This window comes from Copadichromis virginalis, linkage group LG15 (genome assembly GCF_057382275.1).
Source record: "Copadichromis virginalis isolate Kocher_CV1m ecotype Utaka linkage group LG15, C_Virginalis_male_GT1.1, whole genome shotgun sequence".
In the NCBI taxonomy this organism is placed as follows: domain Eukaryota; kingdom Metazoa; phylum Chordata; class Actinopteri; order Cichliformes; family Cichlidae; genus Copadichromis; species Copadichromis virginalis.
The window spans coordinates 34867635-34895634 of record NC_140632.1 but is presented as its reverse complement, the minus strand read 5'-3'; the positions used below and the strand labels follow the sequence as shown (position 1 = coordinate 34895634).

Genomic DNA, 28000 nt, shown 5'->3' with positions numbered 1-28000 from the left:
CTCAGTGTGGTTGTGCGTGCAGCAGCACACACAGCTACATCGGCCTGGATACTGGTGTTACTACTAGACATGGAACGTTTTGACCACTAATAAACTATCACTGAAGGAAAAGATGGTAAGGCATTCTTATTTATTCTTTTTTTGAATGTACTAATGATGGACTAATTAGGAAGTCCTCCACTGAAGCTTACACAATCCTCTTCAGGCGCTGTGTGTTTAACTCTGACCATTTCCTCCTGACCACCAAGAGGTTTATGAATAACTAGACTTTTGTAGAAGGAACCTCAGCAGGTATTATTGTAACACTACAGGTCTAACCTCAGTTTCTATGTATCCTCCACTTAGAACAAATGTACTTTTATAACTGAACCATCTTTAAAACGTTCAAGTTTTGTAACACAATATCCACAAAACATGACAAGTACAGTTTGGCACAGTTTTTCTAAACAGCGTTTATTGGATCAGTTTCACAGGGGAAAAAAGGGGAAGTTGAAGAGAGGAAAAAAAGAAATGTTCATGGTCAAGCGGATGAAAGCAAGTTTTATTACAAGGCTGTTGCTGGTTAATGATTCACACTAAACTTTATGGCTACCTATTTTCTAATGTATCCGAATGTTAAGCACCCTAAGGCTTTTTGTTAGACAAAAAAAAAGAGTCATAGTCATAGGTTATGAACTCTTTTAGGAAAGGATTTTATTCTTCCATCACTTTTCTTGTTTCTTTTTTACTCATCAGCAGGGAGTATTAACCCTGGCCACTCTGATTTTACACATTAGTATAATTCTCGGGCTTCATGGGTGACTGAAAAGCTGAACTGGGGATAAAATAAATCAAGACATTTTACTTGTGAATGGTGTGGCCTTTAAACTGGACGTCATTGCAGACAATTGGTAATTATTTTAAAAAAAAACAAAAAAAAAACTTGGTTTTACCCTGACCATAAGAATGAAATTTGCAGTAGCATATGTATTTTTAACTGTCTTGTTTGTTACAGTAGAGTTACAGTAGTACTGTTTTCTCATTAGGACCGGAGTGCAGCACACCTGCACAAGCAGTCTGTGGTTTTTAAAATAATCTAGTTAACTGTGTCAGCCTGTGTTTGCTCTGCAGCAGGCGCGCGCTGACTGAAAGTGTGCGAGCATGTGAGTGTTTCTTTTTTTTTTTTTTGTGGTTTGGAGGGAAAGTTTTTTGTCTGCTTCCTTTGTTCCCTGTAACAAAGGCGATGCTGCCGCCCCGAACTGCGAACGGAGCTTGCAGCTTATTGGTGCAGGAGTGACAGCAGCATGCGTTTCTATGGTAACCGGGTGCAGGATGCTAGCTGAGGTATGGAGGTGTGTGGTTGCGAGCACTTCCTGCTCTTCAGCTACTTTTTGACTTTGCACAGCTCACAGCCTGAACGAGTGACACTGAGTGATGGTGTGATTCGTTTATTGTTTTTATTTTGTCAACAGCTGAGATATTCATTCCTCATGTTTCACAGCTTCCGTTTCGATTGTATCTCCCTTACGGTTCTTTTGATGCTGTGAGCATTTTGAAAGGCCGGGTTACTGGGAAATAAGATTTAAATCTCAATGTGACTTTTCACCTGAATAAATAAAGGATGATAATAATAATAATGATCTCTAAAATGTTTCTCTCTCTATTTCCGCTTCTACCATCCAGCACTACGCAACCTCTCTTGATTTACTTCATAAGGATTCATTTAAAAACCCCAATGTCTACAAAATATTTTAAATATAAGCTTCACAGAGATGCTAATTATTATCCATTGTTTCATCCATATGAAACATTTTTTAAGAATAACATGACTAAACGTAAAATGCATAAAATGCATAAAAATCTTGAGGTTATAGGGGAAAAATAATATATTTATTTTAATTTTCTCATCTGTTTACTTGGAAATATTAATTAAATAATTAATATTAGTTTGCAGTTCTGTCCATTTTCATTTTCAGCCATTTGGAAATATTCAAATGCAGTGGATGTCTAGTTAAAACTGCCAGTATGATAGCAACCAGCTAGCAGCAGTGCGTTGTGGTTCACAGAGCGATCAGACGGGAAATGACCTCTGAAAAGCTGATTAAGCGTTGGGAGATCCGTGCTCAGTCACCAGCAAAGCAAAGCAAAACACCCTGTCATGCACAGATGAAGCGCATGCCAGTAACTTCTAGAAACTCGTGCACCAGGGTCACAGGTGCAAACCTCTCTGTCATCAAGGTGCTTTCCTGCAAGTCATATGATTGTTTTTGTGAGCTCTGGAAAACGTGCCAGTACCTTCCTCCTCTGTCCCTTGGCTTAAGCCTTTTTGCACCCCTACTTGGCTCATAAACATCTTACACAAAAGGTGAGCAACAACATGTCACATGTTGAAGACTGTCTGCCTTGGTGTGAGTGTTCTGTTCACGTAGAAAGAGACAACAGTAAGTACAACGTATTTATGTAGTATCCCAAAGTGCTTTACAGAGGTATCAATAAAAACGAACTTGTGCAAGGTTAACATGAACACACATGTAATGAATGTTTCAATGGCTCTTCAATGGCATGTGTGGCATAATGGTGCAAAGCATAAAAAAGCGGCTCCACCTTAAACAGTTCTGTAAAAAACGAGTAAATAAATAAATAACTTATTGGACAGTTGTAACCAAGATGAACTTGTACCAGAATGATGAGGAAAAGTATGAAGAAAGGGAGAAACAGATCATGATCCAAAGCATTATGTGTCAAACAGAACCATACTCTCTGCTCAGCTTAAGCCAAATGCTGCAGAAGCAATCAGAAAGCACCTCACTGTGAAAATAGATAATGACCCAAACCAAGCAACAAGAGTTTCTTGAGGCCAATTAAAGAATATTCTTCAATGGCCAAGTAAGTCACATGATCTCCACCGAATAGTGCATGCTTTTCTATTATTGAATACAAAACTGAAAGCAGAGAGACCCTCAAACAAGCAGCAGCTAAAGGCAGGTGCAGTAAAGGACTAGTAGAGCAACTCAATGGAAAAAACAGCATTTGGTGAGTTGTTCTTTCATGCAAGCATTCAAAGGAGTATTTTTTATATATATGTTTAAATTGATGTTAGTTCACTAAAATGTGAAGGCTGTGCATAAAAGTGACTGTCAGTCTCAAACAGCTCATGCTAAATTTGTGATCAGTCATCAGTTCAGTGACATCTTTGTTCTTTGATTTATAATCCACTGCAGTGGTGTACAGAAGCTACAACTACAATAAAATGTGTCTTCGTCCCAAATGTCACGGAGAGCGCCGTCCTCCTAGTTCTCAGTCTGGTCCCTTCCTCACTCGCCATGCTGACTTTTAAAATACAAAGACAAAATGAAAGCCTCGGCTAACAGCTTCAAGATGGGGCATTAATCAGTGAGTGATGTTGCAGTGATCAGGCTATGAGTAATGTACTTTTTAATTTTTCTTTTCTTATTGTTGTCAGAGCGATTAACAACATTAGTTTAACGAATAGTTTACACAGCACACGTTTAACTTGCATAAGTTCCCTCAGATCTGCAGATCTTGAGGTACAGTTTCCAAGAAGAAGTAAGCAGCTCCCTTCGTGACTGCCTTTTTCAGTGCAGGTGTCACGCATGACATCACATCCCGTGTTTGTAACGCTAAATGTCTGATTAATGCTTGATAGTACATCAGTGAGATCTACTCACACTCACAAGATCTACTAAAAATGATTGAAAAACAACTTTGGAGAAAGATATTCTGATGTTTACGGGGTTTTTTCTCACTCAGTGGAAGCCCTCACTGGAGTCAGCAGTGTCTTGATATGTCTTGGCTTTACTTTTAGGGAGCAGTGAGGTCATCCACCTTTATAAATAGTCTACTGCCAGCTTGCTAGAGAACATGTGAAATACTCTAAACTGAACTGAATAAAGTGATGCAGCAGAGTAATTTACGATTTCCAACTCATTCCTTTTAAAAATGGACATTCACCAGCACACATAAATAAACGTTTACATTGATACATATATTTGTACATATATTTATTATTATTTTCAGATGTAGCCATTCTTGTATTTTGCTTGTTTACATTATTGTATTTTGCACAACTCTGTTGCTTGTGAAGCTCGCACACAAGAATTTCACTCACATGTGCTGTACCAATGTACCTGCACATGTGATGTGACAATAAAAGTGATTTGATTTGATTTGATCCCCAGCAGGTTATATGAGGTCATGTGGCCCGCTGCATGTGGAGCAGACGAGGCTGAGAACTAAAGCTTTTGGAGTAACGGTGGACTCGCTCCCATTGAACTCCCACTAAAAACTTTGTTGTTGTGAAGCACTTTGCAATATTTATCTTCAGTCATCTTAAGTCATAATTTCATTTGTACTTACTTACTTAGAATAGCTGCAAGATGTGCAGTTTAGATCTCAATACATCAACATTAAAATGACTTTAACCAGTAATGTGTTTGAGGAAGTGTTGATCCAAACAAATCTGCTCGGATTATGCTGCCATGATTGTCATAATAGGTTATTTTGCAGCATTGCAGGGAAACAAACAGATTACAAATATGGACAAAACAAAGCGCTGGTATCAGACTTGGTTTTGGCACTGATAACTTTATTTTAAAATGCACAATTGCAAATTGGTCCACAGTTTTGATGTGAACCAGTCCTATCCTATCTTCAGTCATCCGCAAAACCGCAACAACATTTTTCCAAAGTTTAAGCTTTGGAAAAATGGATTTCAAAAAACAAAAAGTCCTGATCAAAGACAACAGACCGAACGAGGTCTCAGCAGGATTTATACGTGATGAACGACATTTTAAAACGACCTCTAGTTCATGCAGGGAAGCAAGAATATGGGTGATGTGGCGTTTGGCTGCTGCATCTAAACCAACCAGAGGACTTAGAAACACGCATGAACAATGAGTTCAAATAATCGAGATGGGAGAAAATAAAAGTTCCAACTTGTTAAATGACAGCAGAGGTTTGATTTGTGCTTCTTAGATTAAATAAATGAGACTGGGTGAGCTCGGAGATCACGTTCAAAATTTAAATTCTTGTCAAAGATTTCAAGGAGGTGATTTGAGGTCGCCGGAGAAGCTAAACACAGCCAAACACAACAAGGTCAGCTGTGATGGTAAAACTGAGGATTATTAATGGTGAAGCACTGAGGCACTACTGTTTATCTTCAATATAGCTGAAGTACGAATTAATGAGCCTGTTAAGATGACCCAAGGGTAAGAAGTAAAACAGCTGGTCCCAGGGTTGAGCCCTCAGTGCATAACATTGTGTTTTATTAGAAGATGCTTTCATTTAGCATATTTCTCAAGAGTGACAAGATTTTTGTTTTCCCCCTGTGTTTACTTTCACCAAAAATCTCGGCAAACAGGACTTTAGCTCACATGCTTTTTAAAAATGCATTTGTGCTGATCTACTTTTTTTTTTATTATTATTATTATTCTTGACTAACATCTAATAATAATTACTTCTCACATCATTTGGTTCTTTGGTGTTCAGAGTTCACCAAGAAGTTTCAAGTGCTGCAAAGAGAGCTATCAGTTCTGTGAACATCAAAACAAACCAGGAAACAGTGTTGTTGCACGCTGCATTCTCACTTTGTAAAGATAGCGTAGGGGTTTGATGTGTGTGTGTTTGTGTGCGTGGGGGGCATGCCTTGCTCTGTGCTGCGCTGCTAACTTCCTGCTTTACAAGCAGAGCTGCTGCAGTTGAGATTCTGCTCTTGTGTTGTTTTCAGGGGGACAGCGTTGATGTCAAGGCTCTGAGAGCCAAGTTCAACAGCAAATCCAGCACCTCGGATACCAGCAGCCGGGACAGCGGCTCGCCGAAATCTCCTCGACCTGGGTTTGGGAGAGCCATTCTTCCAGTGGCAGAGAGCGAGCTGACACAGAGACTTTCACCCACGATTCCTCCTCATCTGGCTGGCCCAGGCCCGGTGAGACTCCCGAGAATTGAGCCGATGGCGGCTTCGATCCCTCCCAGACCGGGTTCGTTCCCTCGACCGCCTGCCTATGCTGGACTCAGAACCCCCACTCAGCCAACAGATGCTACCAAAGTCAAGCAGACGGGGGAGATGCTACAGAACATGATGCTGAGGCATCAGAAGTCCCCGGTCCCCCCGGTCCCCCAGGTCCCCCAGGTACCCCAGGTACCCCAGGTACCCCGACTAGGAGCTGGAAGCTCAGCTCCTGTTCCACCTCCCACCTCTACCCCTCTTCCACTCAGACAGCAGCCTCGACAGAGGAGCGCGGGGGAAGTGACCCCACTGAGGAGGCCTCTGCCCCCTGAAGGACCGATGCCCGTGAAACCTAAAAGACCTCCGGCTGTCAACTTGGAGCCGTTTCGGAGGAACAGGAGAGGGTTTCCTCCTGCTCTTCCTGCCCCGAGGACAAGTGATGGTAAGTCTGTCTGGTTCAGGTGTTCAAGTCCCTTAATAAGGTGCGCCATCATATTAAGTTAACACAGTAAGTGAGACCATCTTGACTTGTTTGTGTCTGCTGTACTGTGACTGTGGCTGGTGTATAGTTTATGGTAAAATGGTAAATGGCCTGCATTTGTATAGCGCTATACACTACATTCAGTCATTCACCCATTCACACACACATTCACACACTGGTGATGGCAAGCTACATTGTAGCCACAGCTGCCCTGGGGCGCTCCTAACTGAACTCCCAAAAATACAAATAATAAAATGAATGATGACTAACTTCCTTTGAGCTGCTCAGTTAAGTGGACCTGATGTTCTTCACGCTGTCATGTCCTGTCACGGAGATGGACAGAAACATAACCGTGTCTTTAATTTTCTTGCTACAATGGCTGAAAATGTCAGAATTGTCCAAATCAAATCTAAAAGGGACAACAGCAATCTGCGGTGAGGTAAAGCTCCGAACGTAAATCAAGCATTAAGTCTGATTTATTGGAAAATAAATCAGACTCTTAAAAGGAGGAGAGACTTTTAAAAAGAATCTGTTTTCAAATCTTGTAATGAGACAGATTCTGACACTGACAGTCCTCAGTGTGCTTTGTCAGTGACAAAAATGTGCTAAAAACTTGATTTGTTCAACCACTTTAAAGGAAAAAGCAGAACACTCAAACAGAGCACCAAACAGAGCACCAAACATCGCGTGTGTAAAGCAGTAATTTCTGCTGTTTGTGTGATTGCTTTTTGTGGGATTACACTTCTTTCATCCATTTCATTTTGTCGTAACGTCATTGTGCAAAGATTTTTTTCTCTGCTACTCTTTGTAGGCTCAGGAAGCAGAAGGATGTCTTTACCTGTAGCACCACCGGCAGTGGTCAGTCCTCCAAAACCTCCACAACGCTCTGACAAACCCAACAGACTGCAGCGGCAGATTGCCTCTGCGTAAGTATTTGGGTTAACACAACGATGATGTGAAGCCCTGTTATGTCTGGTTTTGAGCCTCTTATGTAAGAGGCCCAGTGCTGCTGAACTGATGCAAAGGAAACTGTGTGAAACTCTTAGTGTTTTAAACCAAGTATTATAGGACACCTTAGTTTCAGCTTTCAAATGACTTCATTTACATCTAGTGCGGGCAAGAGATGCTGAAGAATTACGAAGCAGAGGGTTTACCGCTGCTGCAGTCGTGACCCGAGATTAGAAAATATGTGCAAGGATTCGCCTGTTGCACAGCAACACTGTTTCTCAAAATGCATTTTGAACACACCTAAGTATACTTTCAAAGAAAAACCTTATTGACTGGATGATGGTTTTAACAGTCAAATTAAGCTTTTTCCTACTGAGTCAATACAGATGTAACAAAGCACTTGCTGACCAGTAATCAGAGAAACCTGTCTGATTGTCGATTTCAGGGACCTGGACGAAGACGAACAGGATCCCTATGACGATATCGACATTGACAAAAATGGTGAAGACTTGTTTTGTTCTTGAAGCTTCTCTGACACATTGTCTGAGCTATAGTCACTGCTTGGTATTTTTAACATTGTGTTTTCTATTAGAGGACATGCCCTGTTTTCACATATCGGTTTATAATTTATATTTTGCGTTACTTTACAGAGAACTGCAGCGAACACAGTTCACAGTGTGTTGATGGGGTGAGTAAAGAAAAGCAAAAACGAAAAATTTACCACCGTGGAAGTCTCGCTTTGCAAGAACATAGTGCACATTTCCCTGAATCTGTTAATAGACTAGGTTTAAAACCAACATTGCACTCTTAGAAAATAATAAGGCACAAAAAATAAACAGCTCTGATCATTTTTTGATTTAAGCTTTGAAAATCTACAAAAAGGCACTCTTTTATCAGAAGTAATCAGAAGTGCCGCTTTTATCTAATAATCCCGTACAAGATGACTTGTCTTTGCTCTTTACGGGTACAAATAAAAGCTTTTCTCTTGCAGGATGATGACGACGAGGTGTATGAGATGATTGATGAGTAAGTATGAATGTTCTGTCTTCCCCATTAAACCACTGAGTCTCTATTTAATAGAAATGTGGCTGCAGCTGCATGAACAGAAAGCAGTCTACAGTTTCTATTGTTTCTGTTGCTGCTTCTGTTATTTTTGCAACTCATAAGTGATCTGTGGTGCAGTATTTAAGTTACAGTGCAACAAATGGCACCTTGGTACGATATCTACATCTTTATTTATCGTTTACTATAAAGAGTAAGTCACACTCATTTCCTGTGATTCAACATACAGAATTTCCTGTTAAAGCAAAAACATTGTGACAGAATTCAGGCAACGTCTGTCGAAATGTGGGAAGACTGGAGAACTTGAAAAACTTTTTGTGTAAAACGCTTATGTGTGAAACATTTATCTGCCCAGAAAACGAAAAATAAAGGCACCTAACTCAAAATCTGTGAAGGGGGAATTCTTTTAAAAGGTGGCCGGTCTTCGTTTGTTTATTTGATTCTTCTCTTATAGGGAGCAAGAGAAAGCCACCATGAAAGAAGTTAAGAAGAAACAGGAGAAGGACATGAAAGAGATTCAGAAAAAAATGAGTGAGCTCAAGAAGAAATTTCAGGTAAAGACACGGAGAGAGAAAAGATGACTTTTAAGTTAGCCTGAATGGTTAATGGTTAAGTTATCCTGCTCCGCCTCATCCCTTTGGTGTAAACATTATATCTTTCCCCCGTGCAGTTACAAGGAGAGATAGAGGTTATTCACACCGCCAAAGTCCGGTACGACTGGAATGGGGAAGGGAAACTGGACCTGAGCGTGCACCAGGGGGACAGCGTGGAGATCCTCCGTGTGACGGGTAACCCGGGAGGCAGATGGTTGGCACGCACTATGAATGGAAACTGTAAGTTTACATTTCAGTCAATCACATAAAGAAAGCCTTTGAATAAATTGACTTGTACCAAAATATCAAAAGAAAAAAGAAAGCAAACAAAGTAGAGACTTCTGCATCAAAGTTTTCCATCTGAAACACTGGTTATTGTCGTCGGTGGTGATATTATCGTAGCTGTGGTTCAGGAGATGAAGCAGGGCGTCTACCAATCGGAAGTCTTGATGGTTTGATCTCCGGCTCCTCCAGTCTGCATATCAAAGTATCCTGGTGCAGAGTGTGTGTGTGAGAATTAGGCAATAATTAGGCTTAGAGTGAAGGACTGTATGAAGGTGTGTGTGACTGGGTAAGTGAGTTGCTTGGTGAGGACCTCTTGGCGTCGTATTTTAGCACAAGGTCCCTCTTTCATGTCAGATTTATTCAGTTTCTTCCTACTGGTTTTATTTTTTTTCATTTGTTCATCAAAAAAGCAAAGTAATGCCAGTAACTGACAAATGAAAACTCAAATAATGCAGCTTTCGCACTTTTTCCCCCGAAAGTCGTTAATTACGGTACTTCCTTCTGTAAGATATTTTTTCTGTTCCTTACTTCCTCAAAGGGCTCTGGCAACAACTTTTCACTTTATTTATTTATTTTACTATGTCCTCAAAAATATAAAGTATCTGCAACTGAGCATTTGAGACCATAACGTCTAAAGTATCACAAAGTTACAATGTAAACAAAATGCAGTTAGTGTGACAGAACTTTAGCACATTATGGTGTAAGCGTGCTTATGTAGCAGGAGAGTGATGCTGTTGCTCCCTCTGCACGGATTCATTTAACAATAGTTGAACTCTCATATGGAACTGAGAAACAACTGCTTCCTGTGTTAATGTTAGAAATGCAGACTCTGGATATAAATATACATTCACTGCTCACTTTGTTAGCTACCCCTTTGGATGTGCCTGTGATCTTAGAATATCTTTAATTCTTTGTGAAATTGAGTAGAAATTCAACACGACTCCTTGGAGATTTTGGTGCAGCTGATCCAGATTTGTAGCTGTGCATCTGTAATGTCTCCCATTCAATTACATCCCAAAGGTGCTCTACTGGATTGACATCTACTGACTGTGGAGTCTATCTGAATACAATGAACTAATTGTCATATATTTGAGCTTTGTGACTTGTTCCTGCTGGAAGCACCAAAGAATACTCAGTTGGTACTCAAGATCCCAAACTGTGCCCCCACCATGAAGAGAAGCCTGAGCCATTGATACAATCGATCCATGCTTTCAAGGTGTTTATCCCAAATTCTGATTCTACTACCATAACGTGGCGGCAGAGATCAGGACTCATCATCAGACTAGACTTTTATCCAATCTTCTGTTGTTCAGTTTTGGTGAGCTCGTGTTAATTGTGGCCACAGTTTCCTGTTCTTAGCTGACAGGATTGCCAACCAGTGTGGTCTTCTGCTACTGTACCCCATGTGCTTCAAGGTTTAACATGTTGTGTTGAAAGATGCTCTTCTGCATCCTCTGATTGTCATAAGTGGTTATTTCCATGACTGTTGTGTTTTTATCAGCTCAAAGCAGTCTGGCTATTCCCCTCTGACCTCAATAAGGCATTCTCACCCAGAGGACTGCCATTCACTGGATATTTTCTCTTTTTTGGACCACTATCTGGGAAAATCCTGGCACCAACAACCATGCCATGTTCAAAGACACTTGATTCATCTTTCTTCTAGGATTCTGTGCTGTGGCTATTTAGCATAAATCTAGTTTTATTAAGTAATAAAATAAGTAATAATCATCTAATATACAGATCAGATTCTGGGTATTAGATGATTATGTGTGGCTAATACGTATCGTATAATCATGAAATGTCACAATCAAGCCACAGTGCTTCATTTTGTTGTTGCACTTCTCTGCAGATGGATACATCAACAACTCGTGTGTGGATATTGACTATGAAGCAGTGAAGATCAAACACGGGTACAAAAAATCAAACTCACAAGCGTTACCTCCACCACCCCCGGACCCACCACAGATCTTTAATATGGACTCCGACAACAGAGACAGGTGCAGGATAAGAGATTGCTAATTCTGCTGCAGCTTCACATCTGTTCAGTTGAATTTCATTTTCAGTTTTACTCACGTCTCTTCCAACTAAACCCTTGTTTGTATGTTTCCTCTAACTTGCAGCCTGATTCAAGATGAGGGTAAGTGACTGCAGACCACAGTGAAGTGCAAATAACAATCTATGCCAAGTTAAGATGATATAAAAATACAAAAGGATTTTTCTCTTGTATTTTTCTCTAGTGGAAAAATGTATAGGGATATATTTGGTGCCTAATTTGTCTTTTCTAGAACATTTCTATGAGCTACTTGGCAATCTTGCAGTATGCAAGTGATAGCTATGTACTTTTAAAAATTTTTAGTTTTAATGACAAATATTTGAAACAGTTTCTTTCATCAGATAATATTTATTATTATTTCTTATTATGTAGCATTTATTATTTACTATTATTTATTCCTTTTAGCATCTGTTTTATGGACTTTTTTTTGGTTCTCAGATGACTATGATGATGTCCAACCACTACCTGAAGATTTCCCACCTCCGCCACCTGAAATCAGGTATCAGTTAACCCCCAATTAATTTGAAGAAGGCTGAGATATTGATGACTAAGTATTAGTGAATTTTCATCATAAAAATAACTTTTACGTGTGCAGATCTAGTCACTGGTGACATCAGATGGTGTTAAAGAAAAACTAAATTTAACAATGAGAAAATTGATAATGAATTCATTTGTGATTAACTGTTATACCATATTATATTTTTCAGCATAGACCCCAAAGTGGAGAAGGATTTGAAAAAAAAATTTAAGGTAAACCTTTTTAAAAACTTTGCAGAGTGCCATCTGCATTGCAATCAATTCAGATGTTTGTTTGTTTTTTACTCATGCAATGGGAATCGCCCTTTTCATTTATTTTTTTTAATTCGACCACTGTGACTGTTTCCCAGTATGATGGACCACTCAGGGTGCTGCACACCATGTTAGTGGATCCTAACTCCATCATAAAGAAACCAGGAGCAAAAGATCTGCCTGTAACACAGGGAGAGATTGTGGATGTCATCCAGCTCACCAACAGCAAGAAAGCTCTGTGTCGCAACAGGTTTGGGAAATGTATGTAAAACCATCAGCATCTCATTCACTTTTGTAATTGTAATTTGTAGAATTTGCAGTTCATTGGTTTAAGAAAACATGAAGTACTCTGGGATTTTGTTTGTTTGTCCTTTTTCAAATATATGATGTCATGAGCTTTTCTTACTGTTCTTTTCATATGTCGTTCATTACGGCCTCTGGAAAAAGAAATAAAATTCCTGTAAAAGATGTACGCATCTTCTAAACCTTTCGCAGAAGAGGCTTTATAATTAAAACATTTCAGCCATTTGTATGTTTATGTGTTTGAACATGGCCCAGATGGAGTCAATGGTGACTTAAAGACAATATTAAAAACAAAGATTAGACAAGAAACTGCTGTGAAGATTATAATAATAATAATAATAATAATAATAATAATAATAATAATAATAATAATAATAAGAGCATGCTGGAAAAACAAAACAAAACAGTGCAATCATATTCCCAAAAATATTAATTAACTAAATAAAAAATTACCTCAAATGAAAGCCAAATAAAACATTATTTCTAGTAATAATAAAAGGGGATGTCACACAGTTTTAGTTTATTTCTTTATTATTTATAATTATTATAAAATGACATCTTCTCTCTCTACAGCACAGTATTTGCTGAATATGTTGATCTGCTGCTGCTTGATGAAAGATCAGGCCATTGACATTTCTTCCTATATCCTTTCTTGTTGGTTAAACCTGACCCAAATATTACCATAAAACTTAAGATATTTCAATTAAACACAAATTTGTGCCACAGAAAGATAAAGCCAAGAGAACAACAAAGTTACAAGAATTTACTCCTTTAAAATCACTGATGTTCAATGAAAGTCTTTAAAACATAGTGTCACAGTCACAGCAAAGAGGGATCCAAATGCAGGATATGCAGACAAAGTATAAAAAAAAATAACTGTTAATTAGACTGACGGTAGAAGTCTATGGACAAAAGAAGCAAAATTCACAGTAACACATAAAAACAGCAAACTCTTAAAGAAACACATGAAGCACACAATTATAACAACAACAACAACAAAAGAAAAGACACTGACAATGACTGTAGGGAGACTAGTGATATATATGCACTAATGAGGTAATCAGGGAGAATGGAAACACTAGAGTAACAAAACACAGCTGAAGCTAATCAAGGTAATGACAAAGAAAGAAAAATGAAATATAAGACACGGGAGACAAATGCCTACCAAAATAAAAGAGGAAGCGTTATTACACAGCGACAAGGACTTGACAACATGACACAAGAAGATTAAGATTTGACAGGATACAAGAAGATACAGTACTAGTGAGGATGAACTAACATATGCCAATACATGAATGAACTCCACAGAGAACAATCCCTCTAACCTAAGTAAAGATGTACTGGTGGACTTCACCTTGATTTTGAGGTCACGTCACTGGGATTCGAACTCGTTTGAGATTTTTAGTAGCTACACCTACGCTATATAAATTTGAAACTCCTACGTCGGCTCGGTCTCAAGCTATCACATTCACATCGCCTGCCAGCCCAGCAGGGCAACAACAATACCCATCGGCCTTTTAAGTCTTTATGGAGTAATAAAAACACAACACAGATCATTTTTGTGTAGTAATATCAGACAATAATTCAAAAAGTATTTCAATATTTCAAATGATGATAATAAATAGTGATAATTTCTGTGCTGTCTCCTGTTTCACAGATGGTTATGTGTCCAGATCTCTTCTTCTTCCAATGTAAGTGAATCCTCCTGACTTCATATGTGACTGACTATGTCAATGTACTTCCTTAAAGTGTAAAGAAGTAATAAATCACACTAAATGTGTGTTTTTTGAAGATTGTCAAAGATAAAAGCTTAGTGTATGAAATGTATAATATAAGGGTCATTGATGTGCACATCTGTGTGTCCGAGTGCATGATACTGTTTAAAAAGATCTGTTGAAACTAATTTAATCCGATCATTGCATCTAGGAATTTATTATATAAATTCCCATCTTTGAAATTAAAACTAACACTAATGTAGTAGACAGTGTTAGAGGTTTAAATAACATTAATTTAATTGCATTTTTTTTTTTTGCACTTTTTTCGTGCCTCCTGAGTTTTGCAAATATTTTCATTTTATACAGGCTGTTACTTGAACACCTGTATTGAAGGACAAAAGAATTTGAAATTTTATAACTAAACATATTCCTAGTTTTACATTGGTTGCCCCCCGACCTGGCAAGTATATTTGCATGTATACTAGATGTGTGAGGACACACGCTGTCTGTGTGCATGCGAAGCAATGTGCAAGCTAGGACTGTGTCGTTTTTTCATTACAACATGCAGAACAGGAAGTAGAAACCTTTTAAGTGGAATTCAGGTACACACAAATGTGCATAACCACCTAAAAGTTTGATTTCTTCAACTATTTACTGATTTATATAATTATTAATGTATTGCTAAAAGTGCATTAAACTGCACCTCTCCTTTCTTTAGCTTTATATTATTCTGGGTCCTATTAATAGGTTGAGACAGATTCTTCAACATTAGGCAGTCGATCACAGTAACAAATAAGATTGATAACAGGGGAAAGAATAATATCCTCTGGAAGGGGAAACCTCACTTAAAGTGTAGAGTGCCCGTCTAGATGAGCTGATGTTTCCCTTCCCACAGCTTCAGCAGCTTCCACAATGCTTATTATCCACAGCAGATTTCAGGCATTGTCTTTTTCCCCCGATTCCGGCTCCTCTGAGCTTTCACTTTTCTTCTATTCTTCTTGTTTCTGTGTTTATGAAATAGGAGTACATACGAATGAGGATCATTTTATCACATTAAATCGTTTTGTTATCAAGCAAGAGCCAAGATGAAAAATCATAAATAACCATTAAAAAAAATGTAACAAAAGTTATTACAGTTTTGTATTTTCTAATTTGTTTTTAGCTTTATTTATTTATTTATTTTTTAATTTTAACTTAAAAAAAATTTCAGTCTAGCTTCAGTTCATTTCAGGAGCCAGTTTGCTTGTTTCAGTTTAGTTTCAATTGCTTAAAATGTTTAGTTTTGCTTCAGTTTTTATTAGTTTCAGTGTTCGTTTTAATCCTTTATTTAGTGTTTCTGGAGAACAGAAGCAAGAGACAGGAAACCCAGTAAAACACAAAAATCCAATACACACAAACTGCCCATCAAATCCTCATCAGCCAAATGCTAATAATACGTTTTACAAAATGTACAAGTGCTAAAACTAAAGATACTCGCTTCATGTTTTTGTTTTATTTTAGCTTTGTCTTTTTTCTGAAAGTCTAGTTTTTGTTTTTATTTTAGTTGAATAAAATGTTTTTTTCACATGTAGTCTTTGTGAAACTGTCTTTTACAAATCTTATCTAAATATCCAAACCTTGTTTTTGTCTGGGCCTCAGAAGCATATATTATTATTGGAAATCTATTCATGTATTCATAAACTAACATTAAAACTGAAATTATCCACTCAGTTACAAAAAATATGCACGTCACAGCAATGGCTTGTATATAACCATCTTTTCTGCTTTTAACTAGTTTAGTTTAAACCTTGTTGATGAAGCTTATGGAATATCACAAGTTCCAAATATTCTTTTGCAGGGAACAAGACATTTATGATGACGTCGACTATGCAGATGGTAAGTTTCCGTTTTTATACTCTGCAATAAAATCCAGTCAGACTGAGCTTTTGTCATTTGTAATTGAAGTGCAAGTATAAAGGCGCATTTTCTTTCTCTGTTTTGTTTCAGATGTCTACGACAACGATTCTCTGTAACATGATTATTAAAGTGTATCAAACTAAACATACAAGAGAGAAAAGGAAACAAACAAACCAAACATTTTTTAGCTTTATCGAACTATAACCAAAAACTGGATGCTAGAAAATCAAGTAAAGACAGAATCTGTCTGGATACAGATGCTTTATTTGATTGCACAAACTTCAGAAATGTGTTGAAAAGTCACAGGTTTGTAGAGTTTCTGTAGATTTGTTTGTGCTAAGCTGTATAAAAGTTCAAACTTAATCCAACTGTGTAATTATTCAAACTGACAAAATCAAACGATATATCAAACTTAAATATAAATATAATAATTTATAAGGACTTGGGGTTTTTTTGTCCACAAAAGGTCACTCATAATAAGACTGTGTAAACAAACTTACTGTAAACCTTCACTCACCTGCCACTATATTACCTGCTCAACGTATCAACACGTGATGTCACAGAGCTCACTCTACTCAAATGGCCTCCACAGTCACCAGATCTCGGTCCTGTTCATGGACTCACAGACTCACAACATGGATGTGCAGCCAACAAAATCTGCAGTGACACTTGAATCTCTGCCATAAAGAATTAAAAATGGTTTTAAAAACAAAATGTGGGCTGGAACCTTATATTAGTAATGTATAGCTAATAAAGTGGCTGGTGAGTGTAAGTGCACACAGATTGTCGAAGGTCAACAAACTCATCAGTGTTTGTCAAAGTGCTTGTATAGAAAATAAATACACTATTACTGTTGATGTGTGTATTTTTCACCCTCTGAGATAATTTAAATAAAATAGTTTTTATCTGATGATTGATTGTTTTGTTTTGTTTGTTCCTTAATAAAAAATAAAAACAGAGCTCAACTAGTGAAAATGTTTGATTATGTTTAGTCAAATGGGAGTTAAAGTCCTTTCCTGCTGTGGTAAAGTTTATTTTCTAGAAAGACTGAGAGGTTTGCCATCACTAAGGTGAGGACAGCTACACATTATCTGTCTGGGTAGGTTTACATCAAAGCTGAAATAACTCAGCAGTTCTATTCAATTCAATTTCATTTATACAGCTCCAAATCACAACAACAGTCTCAAGGTGCTTTATATTGTAAGGTAGACCCTACAATAATACATACAGAGAAAAACCGCAAAATCAAATGACCCTCTATAAGCAAGCACTTTGGCAACAGTGGGAAGGAAAAACTCCCTTTTAACAGGAAGAAACCTCCAGCAGAACCAGGCTCAGGGAGGGGCGGCCATCTCCCGGGACCGGTTGGGGTGAGAGAAGGAAGACAGGATAAAAAACATGCTGTGAAAGAGAGACAGAGATTAGTAACAAGTATGATTCAATGCAGAGAGGTCTATTAACACAAAGTGAGTGAGGAAAAAGCGCCCAGTGCATCATGGGAATCCCCCAGCAGCCTACACCTATTGCAGCATAACTAAGGGAGGATTCAGGGTCACCAGATCCAGCCCTAACTATATAACTTAGCAAAAAGGAAAGTTTTAAGCCTAATCTTAAAAGTAGAGATAGTGTCTGTCTCCTGAATCCAAACTGGAAGCTGGTTCCACAGAGGAGGGGCCTGAACACTGAAGGCTCTGCCTCCCATTCTACTTTTAAATACTCCAGGAACAACACACAGGCCTTTGTTTCTGTTTCCATCTTGTGGTGAAACCTCTCACCTGCATCCTGCAGAACACTCGAGAAGCGCTTTGCAGACAGAATGAGGTTTATGTCCATCTCGTCTAAAATTATTTTCCTTTCATCCACAGTCATAAACCATAAATATTTATAGATGTTTGCTTTTTATTAAGAAACTTTTCGTTGTTGTTGTTGTTGTGCTAAGCTAACAGGCAGAATGCTACAAGCATAGCTCTAAAGAATGTAGCATCATGTTCAGTGTAGTCCGTGCTGCTGGGAGAATGGACTGCCATACACGTTATGTGTCTGTGAGCGCTAGGAGGGAGAAAAAGGGGAGTGGAAAGGTACGAGCAGTCATCGAGCAAAAACGCCTCTCTCTGTCTGTCGCAAGAAAAGTTGACCCACACAACAAAGTAGAGCTATTTTTCGGCTACCAGCCGTATTATGCTGGGCTTACACTGTGCGATTTTTTCAGTCGCGCGATTCAGCTCCTGCTCAAACTGTACGATTGACTCGCAGGGGTTAGAAGTTCATAGGTCACGATGCAGGGTCTCACAATATACGGCCCGATGCTCTGATGCGACCTGAGTGCTCACACTGTGCGTCCATAAAAATGAAGGTTATAACAAAAATTCTGTCGCTCGCTCTCCCTCTCCGTCTTTCACTCACACAGACACACCACCACCATCAACTTTGCTAAATTGCTAATGAAAAACATTGGTCAGGCAGCTGTGATTGAGCAGCAGTGTCGATCCAACTATTTTCACGGTTGTTGTGGTCGTGATAATTTTGTGAGGCCACATCGAAAGGGCTCGGATGGTTCTACAGGTTCTACAGGTTGTGCCTCCATCGCTTGTGTCCAGATCACACGCTGCACTGCCGTGCGCGCGCTACGCACCTGGCTGCAGCCACTGTGGAGCTCCACAGTAACCGGAAACACGTGACCTCCACAGTAACCGGAAACACGTAACTTCAGTTAAATCGACTATGACAGCGAAAACTAAATTGCGTTTTTGTTACTATTGATGCTGCTGAGAAATAAAAATGGTTTTAAGTGGGGTTTTTTTTTTAACACTCTGGGTTTGTTCAAAAAAATTCACCATCCCCTAAATTGTTCGTGGCCAAAAGTGACACTTGCTGTTTCGCTGATTTATTAATTTTTTACAGTACATCGCGTTGTGCGTTCTGATTGCTGTAGACCATTGTCAATCAATCTAGTCCAGTGTCTCCTGTACAGGAGCGGTCCCTAATAGGCCCACGGACCGCTCCCGGTCCGTGAGTCTTTTGGTACCGTTCCGCGAGAGTTGATCCTCCGGTGTGAAATGTATGGTTGTAGTTGTGTGTCTTATTTTGAAAGAACTATTTACGCGTTACCATAGCGACCAGAGAGCGTTAAGAAGCAGAGAGGAGAATGTCACTGTCATTGTTGCTGGCGCACAGCTCAAGTCACGTTTATTATTATATTTACAAAATACCACAGTTTCTTTTTTTAAATTCTTTTGTTGTATTTATCCGCGACACCTTAAAGGCCGTTCCCTGAAAATATTGTCTGACATTAAAGTGGTCTGTGGTGCAAAAAGCTTGGGGACTCCTGCTGTACAGTACAGAATGCGTTTAGCTTGTCGAATTTACATAAATCTTCGATCGCTAGCAATGTAACTCTGAAGTGCTGTACTGTATGTTTGTAAGTTTTCTCCCAAACAAACACAACAATGCCGACGAAACGTTTTGCACCCTCAAATGCACCTTTAGGTTTCATTCCATAATCCGGACTTATGTTTCTACGAAGGTTTGAACTCTAAGAGTGTTTAAACAAAAGAGAAAAGTGTGAAAATGTTCATGCCTGTCTGAGAAAAGTGTATAAAGCAAGTAGTGAGGGGTTTTACAGTCTTAACATCTATAATAATTGTAAAAAATAAAGTTGGCTACTTCATGGATTTCACCTACCGCGGGTTATTTTTAGAACGTAACACCAGCGATAAACGAGGGGCTGCTGTATTATTAATAGTAGTGTCTGGGACATCTAATTGATTAACATCAACATTGATTATTATGCACTATTATTTTTGTTCAAGGAGAGCAAAAAATATAAAACTCTCTCTCAGCTTGTTTGTTGCCAAAAATGGCCACTTTTTGTGTATGTTCACAAAATGCTATAAAATGTATATTTCTTAAAACATTTATCTACTTTTGCCGACGTGACTCTTTAAAATAGCACCAGTCCTTTTCATCAAAATCAAAATTGTATCTGAGCATCGGGGAAAAGGCTGTCTTGCAATTGTTGAGGTCACTAGTGTGTGCCCCATTTCTTCCGGGATCACTCTCTTTATAGGTTTTAGTGGACTCCTAGTACTGCGAAGTGGTTTCATGGTACAAAGGGATTGTATTCCAAGATCTGGGAGATTGTAGAAATGAGCAGTGATGCCCTTCCTACCATCTTTCCAGAAAAATATTTGATCTGGAAGCTGTTAGGCTTACTTACAGCAGCAGCACTTTCTGCACCTGCATAAACTCCAGGACACATTTACTAACGGTGTTTGTTGCTGTATGTGCTGCAGCTTTGAATTTTTTAATAATATATATTTTGTTAATATTTTGGCTATGGTGTCTTGTTATGAAATGTACAAGAGTAAAAGTGTTTTTAGCATGTGCTTCAAAGCTAAGTTTGACTGGGAAACTCAAAGCTCAATAGGCTGTATCAACAGAAATTCACTGCAGCCTATGTAATATTTCATGCGTCATAATTTATTCTACTCTATCTTGCAAATACATATTTGTGTGGCAATGTCATGCACAACACACACAACTATTAGATCCTTAAGATCAAACCTGTGTCATTCTTTTGGTCCACTGCAGTGCAGTAGTCAAAAAAAAGAATAAGTGAAGTGTCCACAGATGGCCAGGATAGAGCCCAGAGTGTTAATGTTTAAAATGTATAAAAATATTATTGATTGCAATTCTTTACTGTTAATATCAACAATAAGCTTTTTATTTTGAAATTACAAGTTAAAAAAAAATGCTGTTACATTTAATGCTGTTACACTGTAATCCTTTATTATAAGTATGGACACAGAATAAAGTGAACAGCATTTTGAAATAAGTTTAATTGGAATTTTGTACTACGCAAAAAACAAAACAAAAAAACAACAACAACAACATATTAAACAAACAAACAAACACAGCCAGTGCCTTCATTTGTCCATTACATGTCAAACATAGCACTGACCCTTAGCCCCTGCTCATCAGCACATGCTTTCAAAAAGAGCTCCATGTCCTCTGCAAACTGAAAAACAAAGAGGAACAAGTCCCTTGCTCCAGTGTCTTCTTCCTCTGACATGTCTATTAAGACCCTCTGCTGGTCCCCTTGATTTAAGGACAGATATTTGGGCATTGTTACATGTCCACAGAAAAGTGCCTTATTTTGGACAACCCACTGCACAGCAGGACGCAGATCTTCAACAACTGCTGGCTCCTGTGTCAGGCAAATGGGGATGAAAACAGTTATTTCTCTGTTGCAGAACAGTTTTTTAACAGTTATTCAAATTTCACTAACCATGTAATTACACTACTGTTTAAAGTGAATACTGACTTGACTGACTTCCTGGAACTTGTGCTTTTTCAGTCTGAAAATGGGCACGTGTTGTCCTTCAAGCACAGCTTTGGCTTCCTCTCTCCAGTGTGCAAATAGCTTGCCAGAGCTATGAAGAGTAAGGCCACAGTGAGGGCATGTCATTTTCAAGGACTTTCCATCAGCTGCAGTTTTATTGAACACAGAGGGTAGAGCCAATGAATGTTCTAACAAAGACTCAGAAAATGGTTCAGATACCGAAGACAAAACCTTGGGGGGGAAACGGGGCTCCTCGAAGAGTACTGCCGGAGGAATACGGGTCTCCTCGGAGAGTTCAGCGGGGAGCAGTCCTGATAATGGTGGCTGACTTGGTATTGAAGAATGCTGACAAGACAATAAATGCCTTGCCATATCCCCACGCCGTATGATTGTAATCTTACAGACAGGGCAGTGAAAGTGTCCTGTTGTCCTACAAGGCAGCCTGCACCGGCATATCATTTTATCTGTAAGAGAAAAAAACAAACAAACAAACAGATGTAATTTAAATGTAGTTGTATAGAATGCAATCAATTTGTCTAACAATCAGATTGTACATGTTAACAAAAACATCCAAGCCAACCTCAATAATGAAAGCAAAATGGTATGGATCACAAAACTTATGTCAAGAAAAATTGTGAAAAGTAAATAAAAATATATTTTATAAAAACACTATTTTTGTTGCAGATGAATGCACTGAACTGTACAATATCAACAGCAACTTTTAAGTCAACAAAGATACTGCAGAAGTGCTTAAAAAAGTGCATATTTATAACTATAACGTATATTTAATACAAACATACCTTTGAAAGGCAAAGCATTTTTTTATATGCACACTTAGATGCTCCTCAATCTTTGCCCTGACAGTTGGGCTGAAAGTGGGGCACAGAGGGCAGTGAAAGAGTCCTCTGCAACACGTGTTGCATTCCTGCAATTCTGGCTTTAAGCCCGAATTCCAGATTGATAAGTGCATCTAAAACAGAGAGAGAAACAGATAAACACCATATACACATTTAAGTTAAGGTTTTAGCAGAAATAACAATTTACAGTTGGCATGTAATAGATTTGGGAAGAAAATTCTTGAAAAAAACCCCACAAATATTTTACAAGACACTTTAATTTGTGAGACATGTTTCTATTGACATATAACAGTCAATTGAACAGGGGCTAACTAAAATCTGGGCAATAAAAAAAGCTGTACAGAAAAGAATAACGAATAGAAGTATTGATAAATATATAAATCTGTTTGTGACGAAATTTACAGTGTTGACGCTAACCAAAGGTGTCACAAGTACACACGTTCCTTACTACAGTTTAGATACCTCTGTTTAGAAAGCACTGACTCGACTTTTTAGTCAAGTCGAAGTAAGAAGTACAGGGTCTAAAATATAATTTATGTACAAAATTTTGAAGTAATCTTGCGTCCAAAGCATGCGCGCGGGGGGCTGATTTACAAATGTATGGATTACAAAGTACAGATACGCGTGCTAAAATGTGAGAAGTAGAAGTATAAAGAAGTATACAGTAGGCACAAAAAAGTACAGCAGTAAAGATACCAGAAAATTCTACTTAAGTACAGTATTGAAGTATTCGTTATTTTGCATCTCTGACGCCAACAATAAATCATACTCTAATGCAAAATGTGGTTTTTGCTTCTTCTCGCCCACAGAAGCCATTAATCCAGCTCTCTTACTTAAATCAGGCCCAGGAAAAAGCATATTTGTGTGTTTCTCTGCCATGGAGCACGATGAAAAAACATTAAAATAAATTGTAACGCTAAATAAGTGGCAACATGATCATTGTAAGAAAACTAGACGATTCCTAGAATTATAAAATCACTAACGGCAAATTTATTTAAGAAAGACTTAACCAACCTTTGTGATCAACTTGCAAGACTTCCATGGTATCCATGTGTGTTTACGGCTAGTGTGGAGGTCACGTGTTTCCGGTTAGTGTGGAGGTCACGTGTATCCGGTTACTATGGAGCTCCACAGTGGCTGCAGCCAGACCGTCTTTTTCGCTGACATTTGTGTTTGCGCGTGCGCAGTGTGGCAAACTGCGGTGACACCCTCACGACCAAGCGATTGATGATCGGGAGCTGGTCGTGAGGTGTCAATCGCTTCTCGTTACCCCACGTATACTACACGACGCACGATGAAGGCCAAAATCGGGCCGATCGCCAAAACGATCGCACGACTCAAAAATCGGCTCAAAATGGGCCAAAAATCACACAGTGTGAGCCCAGCATTAGTCAGAGGTCCCTTTACTACAGTTCGGAGTCGCGGACCTTCAGTAATAGTAATAAATCACACAGCAATAGTACATTCACGTTGTTGTAAAAAGCATGATAATATTGTAGCGGGTCAGGGCTGTTCGGGGTTCTGCTTGTACAGTTATGTTTTGTGTATGTTGCCATGGTGACGGGTGACGCCCTCTCGCTGCGACGGTGTGTCCTTCCGGGGTCAGAGGGCGCCCTATGTGTGTTGTGGTTGCCGCGCTGAGCAGTTAGCTAGTGGCAGTGTGTTCTTCTGCAAATGTAATAAACGGCTGTGCTCCCTGGCTAGCTCACGGGAAGCAAGACCAAACGATACCTCCGTCTCCTCCTTGTCTGAACTCGCCACAATATATTAAGTAATCCAAAGTATTCAGAATACGTTACTGTCATTGAGTAACGTAACGGAATAGGTTACAGAATACATTTTGGGGCATGTATTCTGTATTCTGTAATGGAATACATTTTAAAAGTAACCTTCCCAACACTGCAGCCCCACCCCACCACACACACTATTTATTTATTTATTTATTTATTTTTAATCAATTCCAGCTCCTGGCCGGACGAAGGAGACGCTCGATTGAATCGACGATCTTCTACTTGAGTCTGCTTTGGGTGCTTCCTGTTTCAAAGTCCAGCTGGGGGAACAGATCACGAGCAAAAACAGCAAATCTAACTGGAGATGGTGTTGGCCTAATAGACTTTCTTATAAATCTAGCAGCGCTTCGACAGAGCGGAGCAGACATGCAGCGGTGTCTGGAGTCTCTGGTGCAGCTGCTGGAGTCCTACAGAGGCAGAGATAAAGTCGTGAGTATTCACTCGGTCACATTGTATCTGTTTAAAGTGTTTCACTCGGTATAAACCATTAATAAAAACAGTGGTTACACGCTTACGAAGTGGATGCCAAGTGGAGACTGATATGTAAGTACTAGACTGTGGTTCTATAGAAACTGCTCATATTTGGTGTTGTTACATTACTTAAGAGCAATGAGCAAACATGCTCTGTGTTAGTTAAAATTAAAGCATCAGCCTAGTAAAGTATGTCTGCCTGAAGTCCACACATTCACTAAATCTCTGACAATAAAATGTCCTTTCTGATTTTAAATAATAATAATAATAAAAAGCTACCCACAAGTCTCTGTTTGTCTTCTTTGCAGATCAGGACAGTGTGTTATGGATCCCAGCTGGTTGGAGGAGTTCTTTCCCGGAGAGCAGAGGCAGATGTCCGGTCCCAGCGGCTCGGGAAAAGCCTGCTGCTGTTTTCTGCTCAGCTCAGTCACTGCAGGACGGTGCTCAGGTTGTTCGATGACCTCTCCATGCTGGCCTACTCCCACAGCTACGGGTTTGGAAATGGGGTGATTCACACAGCGTATGCACTGCATCACTCTGTGCTAGCCTGTAAATCCCACTGTAACGCTTGTTGCACGTCTTTCCAAGGAGGAGGACGCGGCCGTGCGCTGGATATCCGTGCTGAACAACGTAGCGGACCAGCTGTACTACCCCTGTGAACACATCGCCTGGGCCGCCGACGCTGAGCTCATCAGAGTGAAGTCCGATAAGTGGTGGCTGTTCAGCACAGTGCTGTGGGGAACCTCACTGCTGCTGGGAATCCTCAGGTGAGATCACCTGTTCACATCCATACATTACTTTTCTAATGCTGCCTTTATGGCATGCTTTTCTTATTTTTGTTTTTTAAAGGCCAGAAAGAAGGAGTCTTATGTAGTTTTTCTGCACCTGTAAATGTAACATATGCAGGACATCTGCTGGCCAGAGCTCCTTTAAAGAACATGCATAGACAAGCAGCCCGTATCTGTCTCTCTGTGTTAGCCCTTTTTCTGGTGAATTTGTGCCTTTTTCAAATCCATAAATCTTCAGTGGGAACTGAAAGGGGAGGGGGATGTGAGAGGAAAGTCAGAGAGAGATTAAGTCAAGCACTTCTACGTCCTACTTACATAATGACCAGAAACTCCTTAATTTCATTATCCCATCTCTTTTTTTCCTCAGCTTAGAGCTTTGTTTATTTTCCAGACCCTCTTTCTTTTTTATCTCATCTGTTATTTCATGCAGTTTTTAGAGAAACCTGTGAAGCATGTTTTAAGTCTGAGCACTGAAGCAGACATCAAACCCTTGCAGTGTGAGTTGATGTACGATGTGAATCATTTGTCCTCTAGATCGCTCCGAGTTCTTCTGCTGCTGAGGAAGAAGCTGAAGAAGAGGCACGAAGGCAGAAACAGGTATTTGATTCAGTTTTCTTTCTGTTGTCTCGTGTGTTTCTAAGCACAGTTACAGTAACATAGAGAGGGACTGACCGGTTATGAAAGGTTAAACCACACGTTTTCTCCTGCAGTCGCTCTCAGCTCCGCCGGCAGATGCGAGGGGAGCTGCTGTCCATCCTCAGCAGCATGGCTGACCTCAGTAACGCCATTCACTGGATGCCGCCCGGCTTCCTGTGGGCAGGACGTTTCCCTAACTGGCTGGTGGGGCTGATGGGCACCACGTCCTCTCTGATTGGTTTGATCCAGATGAATGCCGGTAGCGGTGATCAGTCAGACACTACACAGTCTTCACCAGAGTGAGGAAGAGATGGCAACACTAAACGACTGACGGATTTATGGATAATAGTGGAAAATGATTAGACTCCAGTCAGACTGTCTGTGGAGATTAACTGCAGTCCTGTAGCTTGTAGCAACAGGAACATAAATTAAATTGTGGCCTATTACTGCTTTAAAAGCAAAAAAAAGTCACTGCACTTGTGCTTAATTAGGAGTAATTAAAGATCTCTTGATGAATTTGCCAACCCGTATTCAATTTAGTAGCTTTTGATTTACACTTGGACATTTTAGTCATGAGAAATATCATTAAGCTCTACTGTTCATTTCACTACACTAAACATGTTCAGCAGTAAATTCAAGCCCTAACGACCCTGAGGTCAACAAGAGGGAACTTCTGCTGTAAAACTTTTTTCTTTGTCTTTTGTTTTTAATGATTTTGTCTAAAGAATCATCAAAACAGAAGAAAGGTCAGGCAGGTCACAGTTTGATTCTTGAGGAAACACCAGTGGTAACATAGCCTTAAAGTTCCTGTTTAATGGTCAGCTTCACTCTGGAATACGTCCACCCAGCTTCTTAACTGCTTATCCAGCTCAGTTTCACCAGGAGGCTGGAGCCTCTCCCAGTCTGCACTCTGGAATGGGATTGTAAATGATTGCCTTTAAGACACACTCCACGAACCTGGCTTTGAATATAGCATAGAATCATACAAACTGTGAATATAGTATTGCGTGTTATGAATGTGGTGACTGAGCTGTTTCAACTTCAGTCCCGCATTCAGTCATTTTTTAAATCTGTTTTTTTCCAACGCGTTACGTCCTCGAGTTCACACTGTATCAACCAGGTTGGTTAATGAGTTTCCCAGGCATTGAAGAGCTGTCACAGAACTGGAGAAATATCTCAGTTTCATTAAAAAAAACAAAAAACAAAAACATTACCACACAGTTACCACTGAAAGTCCAAATGTTTGAATGTGGTTTTGTCCGCTAACGATGATGTTTGTATGACTGGTGAAATGAAATAGAATGTGTCTGAAATGTGTTGCTAATTTAAATGTAATATAATTTTATATCATGGGAACAAAATTATCTGTTTTTCAAGAAATAAAATAAAATGTTAAATTGTTTGTCTTCTCAGATCATTTAATAAAGTACACAAGTTCTCGTGGGGGTAGATTTTGGGCGAAGTTTCCATCCCTTTATTTTGTGCCACTTAACCAGGATCTGAGAAGTGGCAGCAGTCTAACCCCAAAAGGCCAGGCACTCCTGTAAATACATTTGTATAGAATTTCATTCATTTATGGGCCAAATTGTGTGTGTGTGTGGGGGGGGGGGGATAAGCACTTGAATTCAATAGCTTTTCATGATGTCTCTTATGTGACCGGTTTAAGTAAAATCCGTTTGAAATATAAACTCAAATGCACGTAAAATAATTGTAAGTTTCCTTTTTTCGCGATCAAAAATTCGACGTTTGATTGAGCGGGACTTGAACGTAAATCCCGTTGACGTCAGCGTAGGTGAGCGTTGCTTTCAAGTGCTAAAGAACAATAAAATAAATGAGTTTGTAACTACTACACTCCTACATATAAGATTAATATTTTATTCTGCCACATTAGACCCCAATACTGCATAAACTGTATTTATAAACACATTCATATAATATTCCAATTACTTCTACGTCGTTAGGTTTTTGTAAGTGTCGTGTGTTTAATTTGGTTAAAGTACACGGTTTGTTTGTGATCAGTTGTTTAGAAATTTGACTGTAGCCCTTCG

The 28000-nt window shown here is 39.2% G+C and overlaps 2 protein-coding genes and 1 long non-coding RNA gene across 3 annotated transcripts; 2 read left to right on the top strand and 1 right to left on the bottom strand.

The window, feature by feature from the left end:
- The first annotated feature begins 3 nt into the window (after positions 1-3).
- Positions 4-16979, top strand: LOC146692869 (uncharacterized). The gene is made up of 16 exons (XM_085433110.1): positions 4-115; positions 5726-6386; positions 7237-7351; positions 7819-7874; positions 8024-8061; positions 8365-8399; positions 8890-8989; positions 9106-9268; positions 11163-11310; positions 11434-11450; positions 11805-11865; positions 12074-12116; positions 12254-12416; positions 14116-14149; positions 16011-16048; positions 16160-16979. The coding sequence occupies exons 1-16, from the start codon at positions 113-115 to the stop codon at positions 16183-16185; spliced, it is 1701 nt and encodes a 566-aa protein (XP_085289236.1). The 5' UTR covers positions 4-112; the 3' UTR covers positions 16186-16979.
- A 3909-nt stretch (positions 16980-20888) lies between these two features.
- LOC146692868 (uncharacterized) lies at positions 20889-23394 on the bottom strand. The gene is made up of 4 exons (XR_014915304.1): positions 23282-23394; positions 22211-22380; positions 21393-21874; positions 20889-21275 (listed from the first exon to the last, which is right to left on the bottom strand). It is a non-coding gene; the product is annotated as an uncharacterized LOC146692868 (long non-coding RNA).
- Positions 23395-23645: 251 nt separating this feature from the next.
- Positions 23646-27354, top strand: pex11g (peroxisomal biogenesis factor 11 gamma). Its single transcript, XM_085433111.1, has 5 exons — positions 23646-24486; positions 24837-25034; positions 25117-25295; positions 25851-25913; positions 26027-27354. Exons 1-5 carry the CDS (start codon positions 24115-24117, stop codon positions 26253-26255), a joined length of 1041 nt encoding a protein of 346 aa, XP_085289237.1. The 5' UTR covers positions 23646-24114; the 3' UTR covers positions 26256-27354.
- The last annotated feature ends 646 nt before the right edge of the window (positions 27355-28000 follow it).

Excerpts from the sequence above, each read along its gene's own strand:
- LOC146692869 (XM_085433110.1), top strand. Across the intron at positions 8,062-8,364 it reads GTTCACAGTGTGTTGATGGG|GATGATGACGACGAGGTGTA; the intron begins GTGAGTAAAGAA and ends TTTCTCTTGCAG. Across the intron at positions 14,150-16,010 it reads AGATCTCTTCTTCTTCCAAT|GGAACAAGACATTTATGATG; the intron begins GTAAGTGAATCC and ends ATTCTTTTGCAG.
- pex11g (XM_085433111.1), top strand. The coding sequence starts at position 24,115 with ATGTATTCTGTATTCTGTAATGGAATACATTTTAAAAGTAACCTTCCC. Across the intron at positions 24,487-24,836 it reads ACAGAGGCAGAGATAAAGTC|ATCAGGACAGTGTGTTATGG; the intron begins GTGAGTATTCAC and ends TCTTCTTTGCAG. Across the intron at positions 25,035-25,116 it reads GCTACGGGTTTGGAAATGGG|GAGGAGGACGCGGCCGTGCG; the intron begins GTGATTCACACA and ends CGTCTTTCCAAG.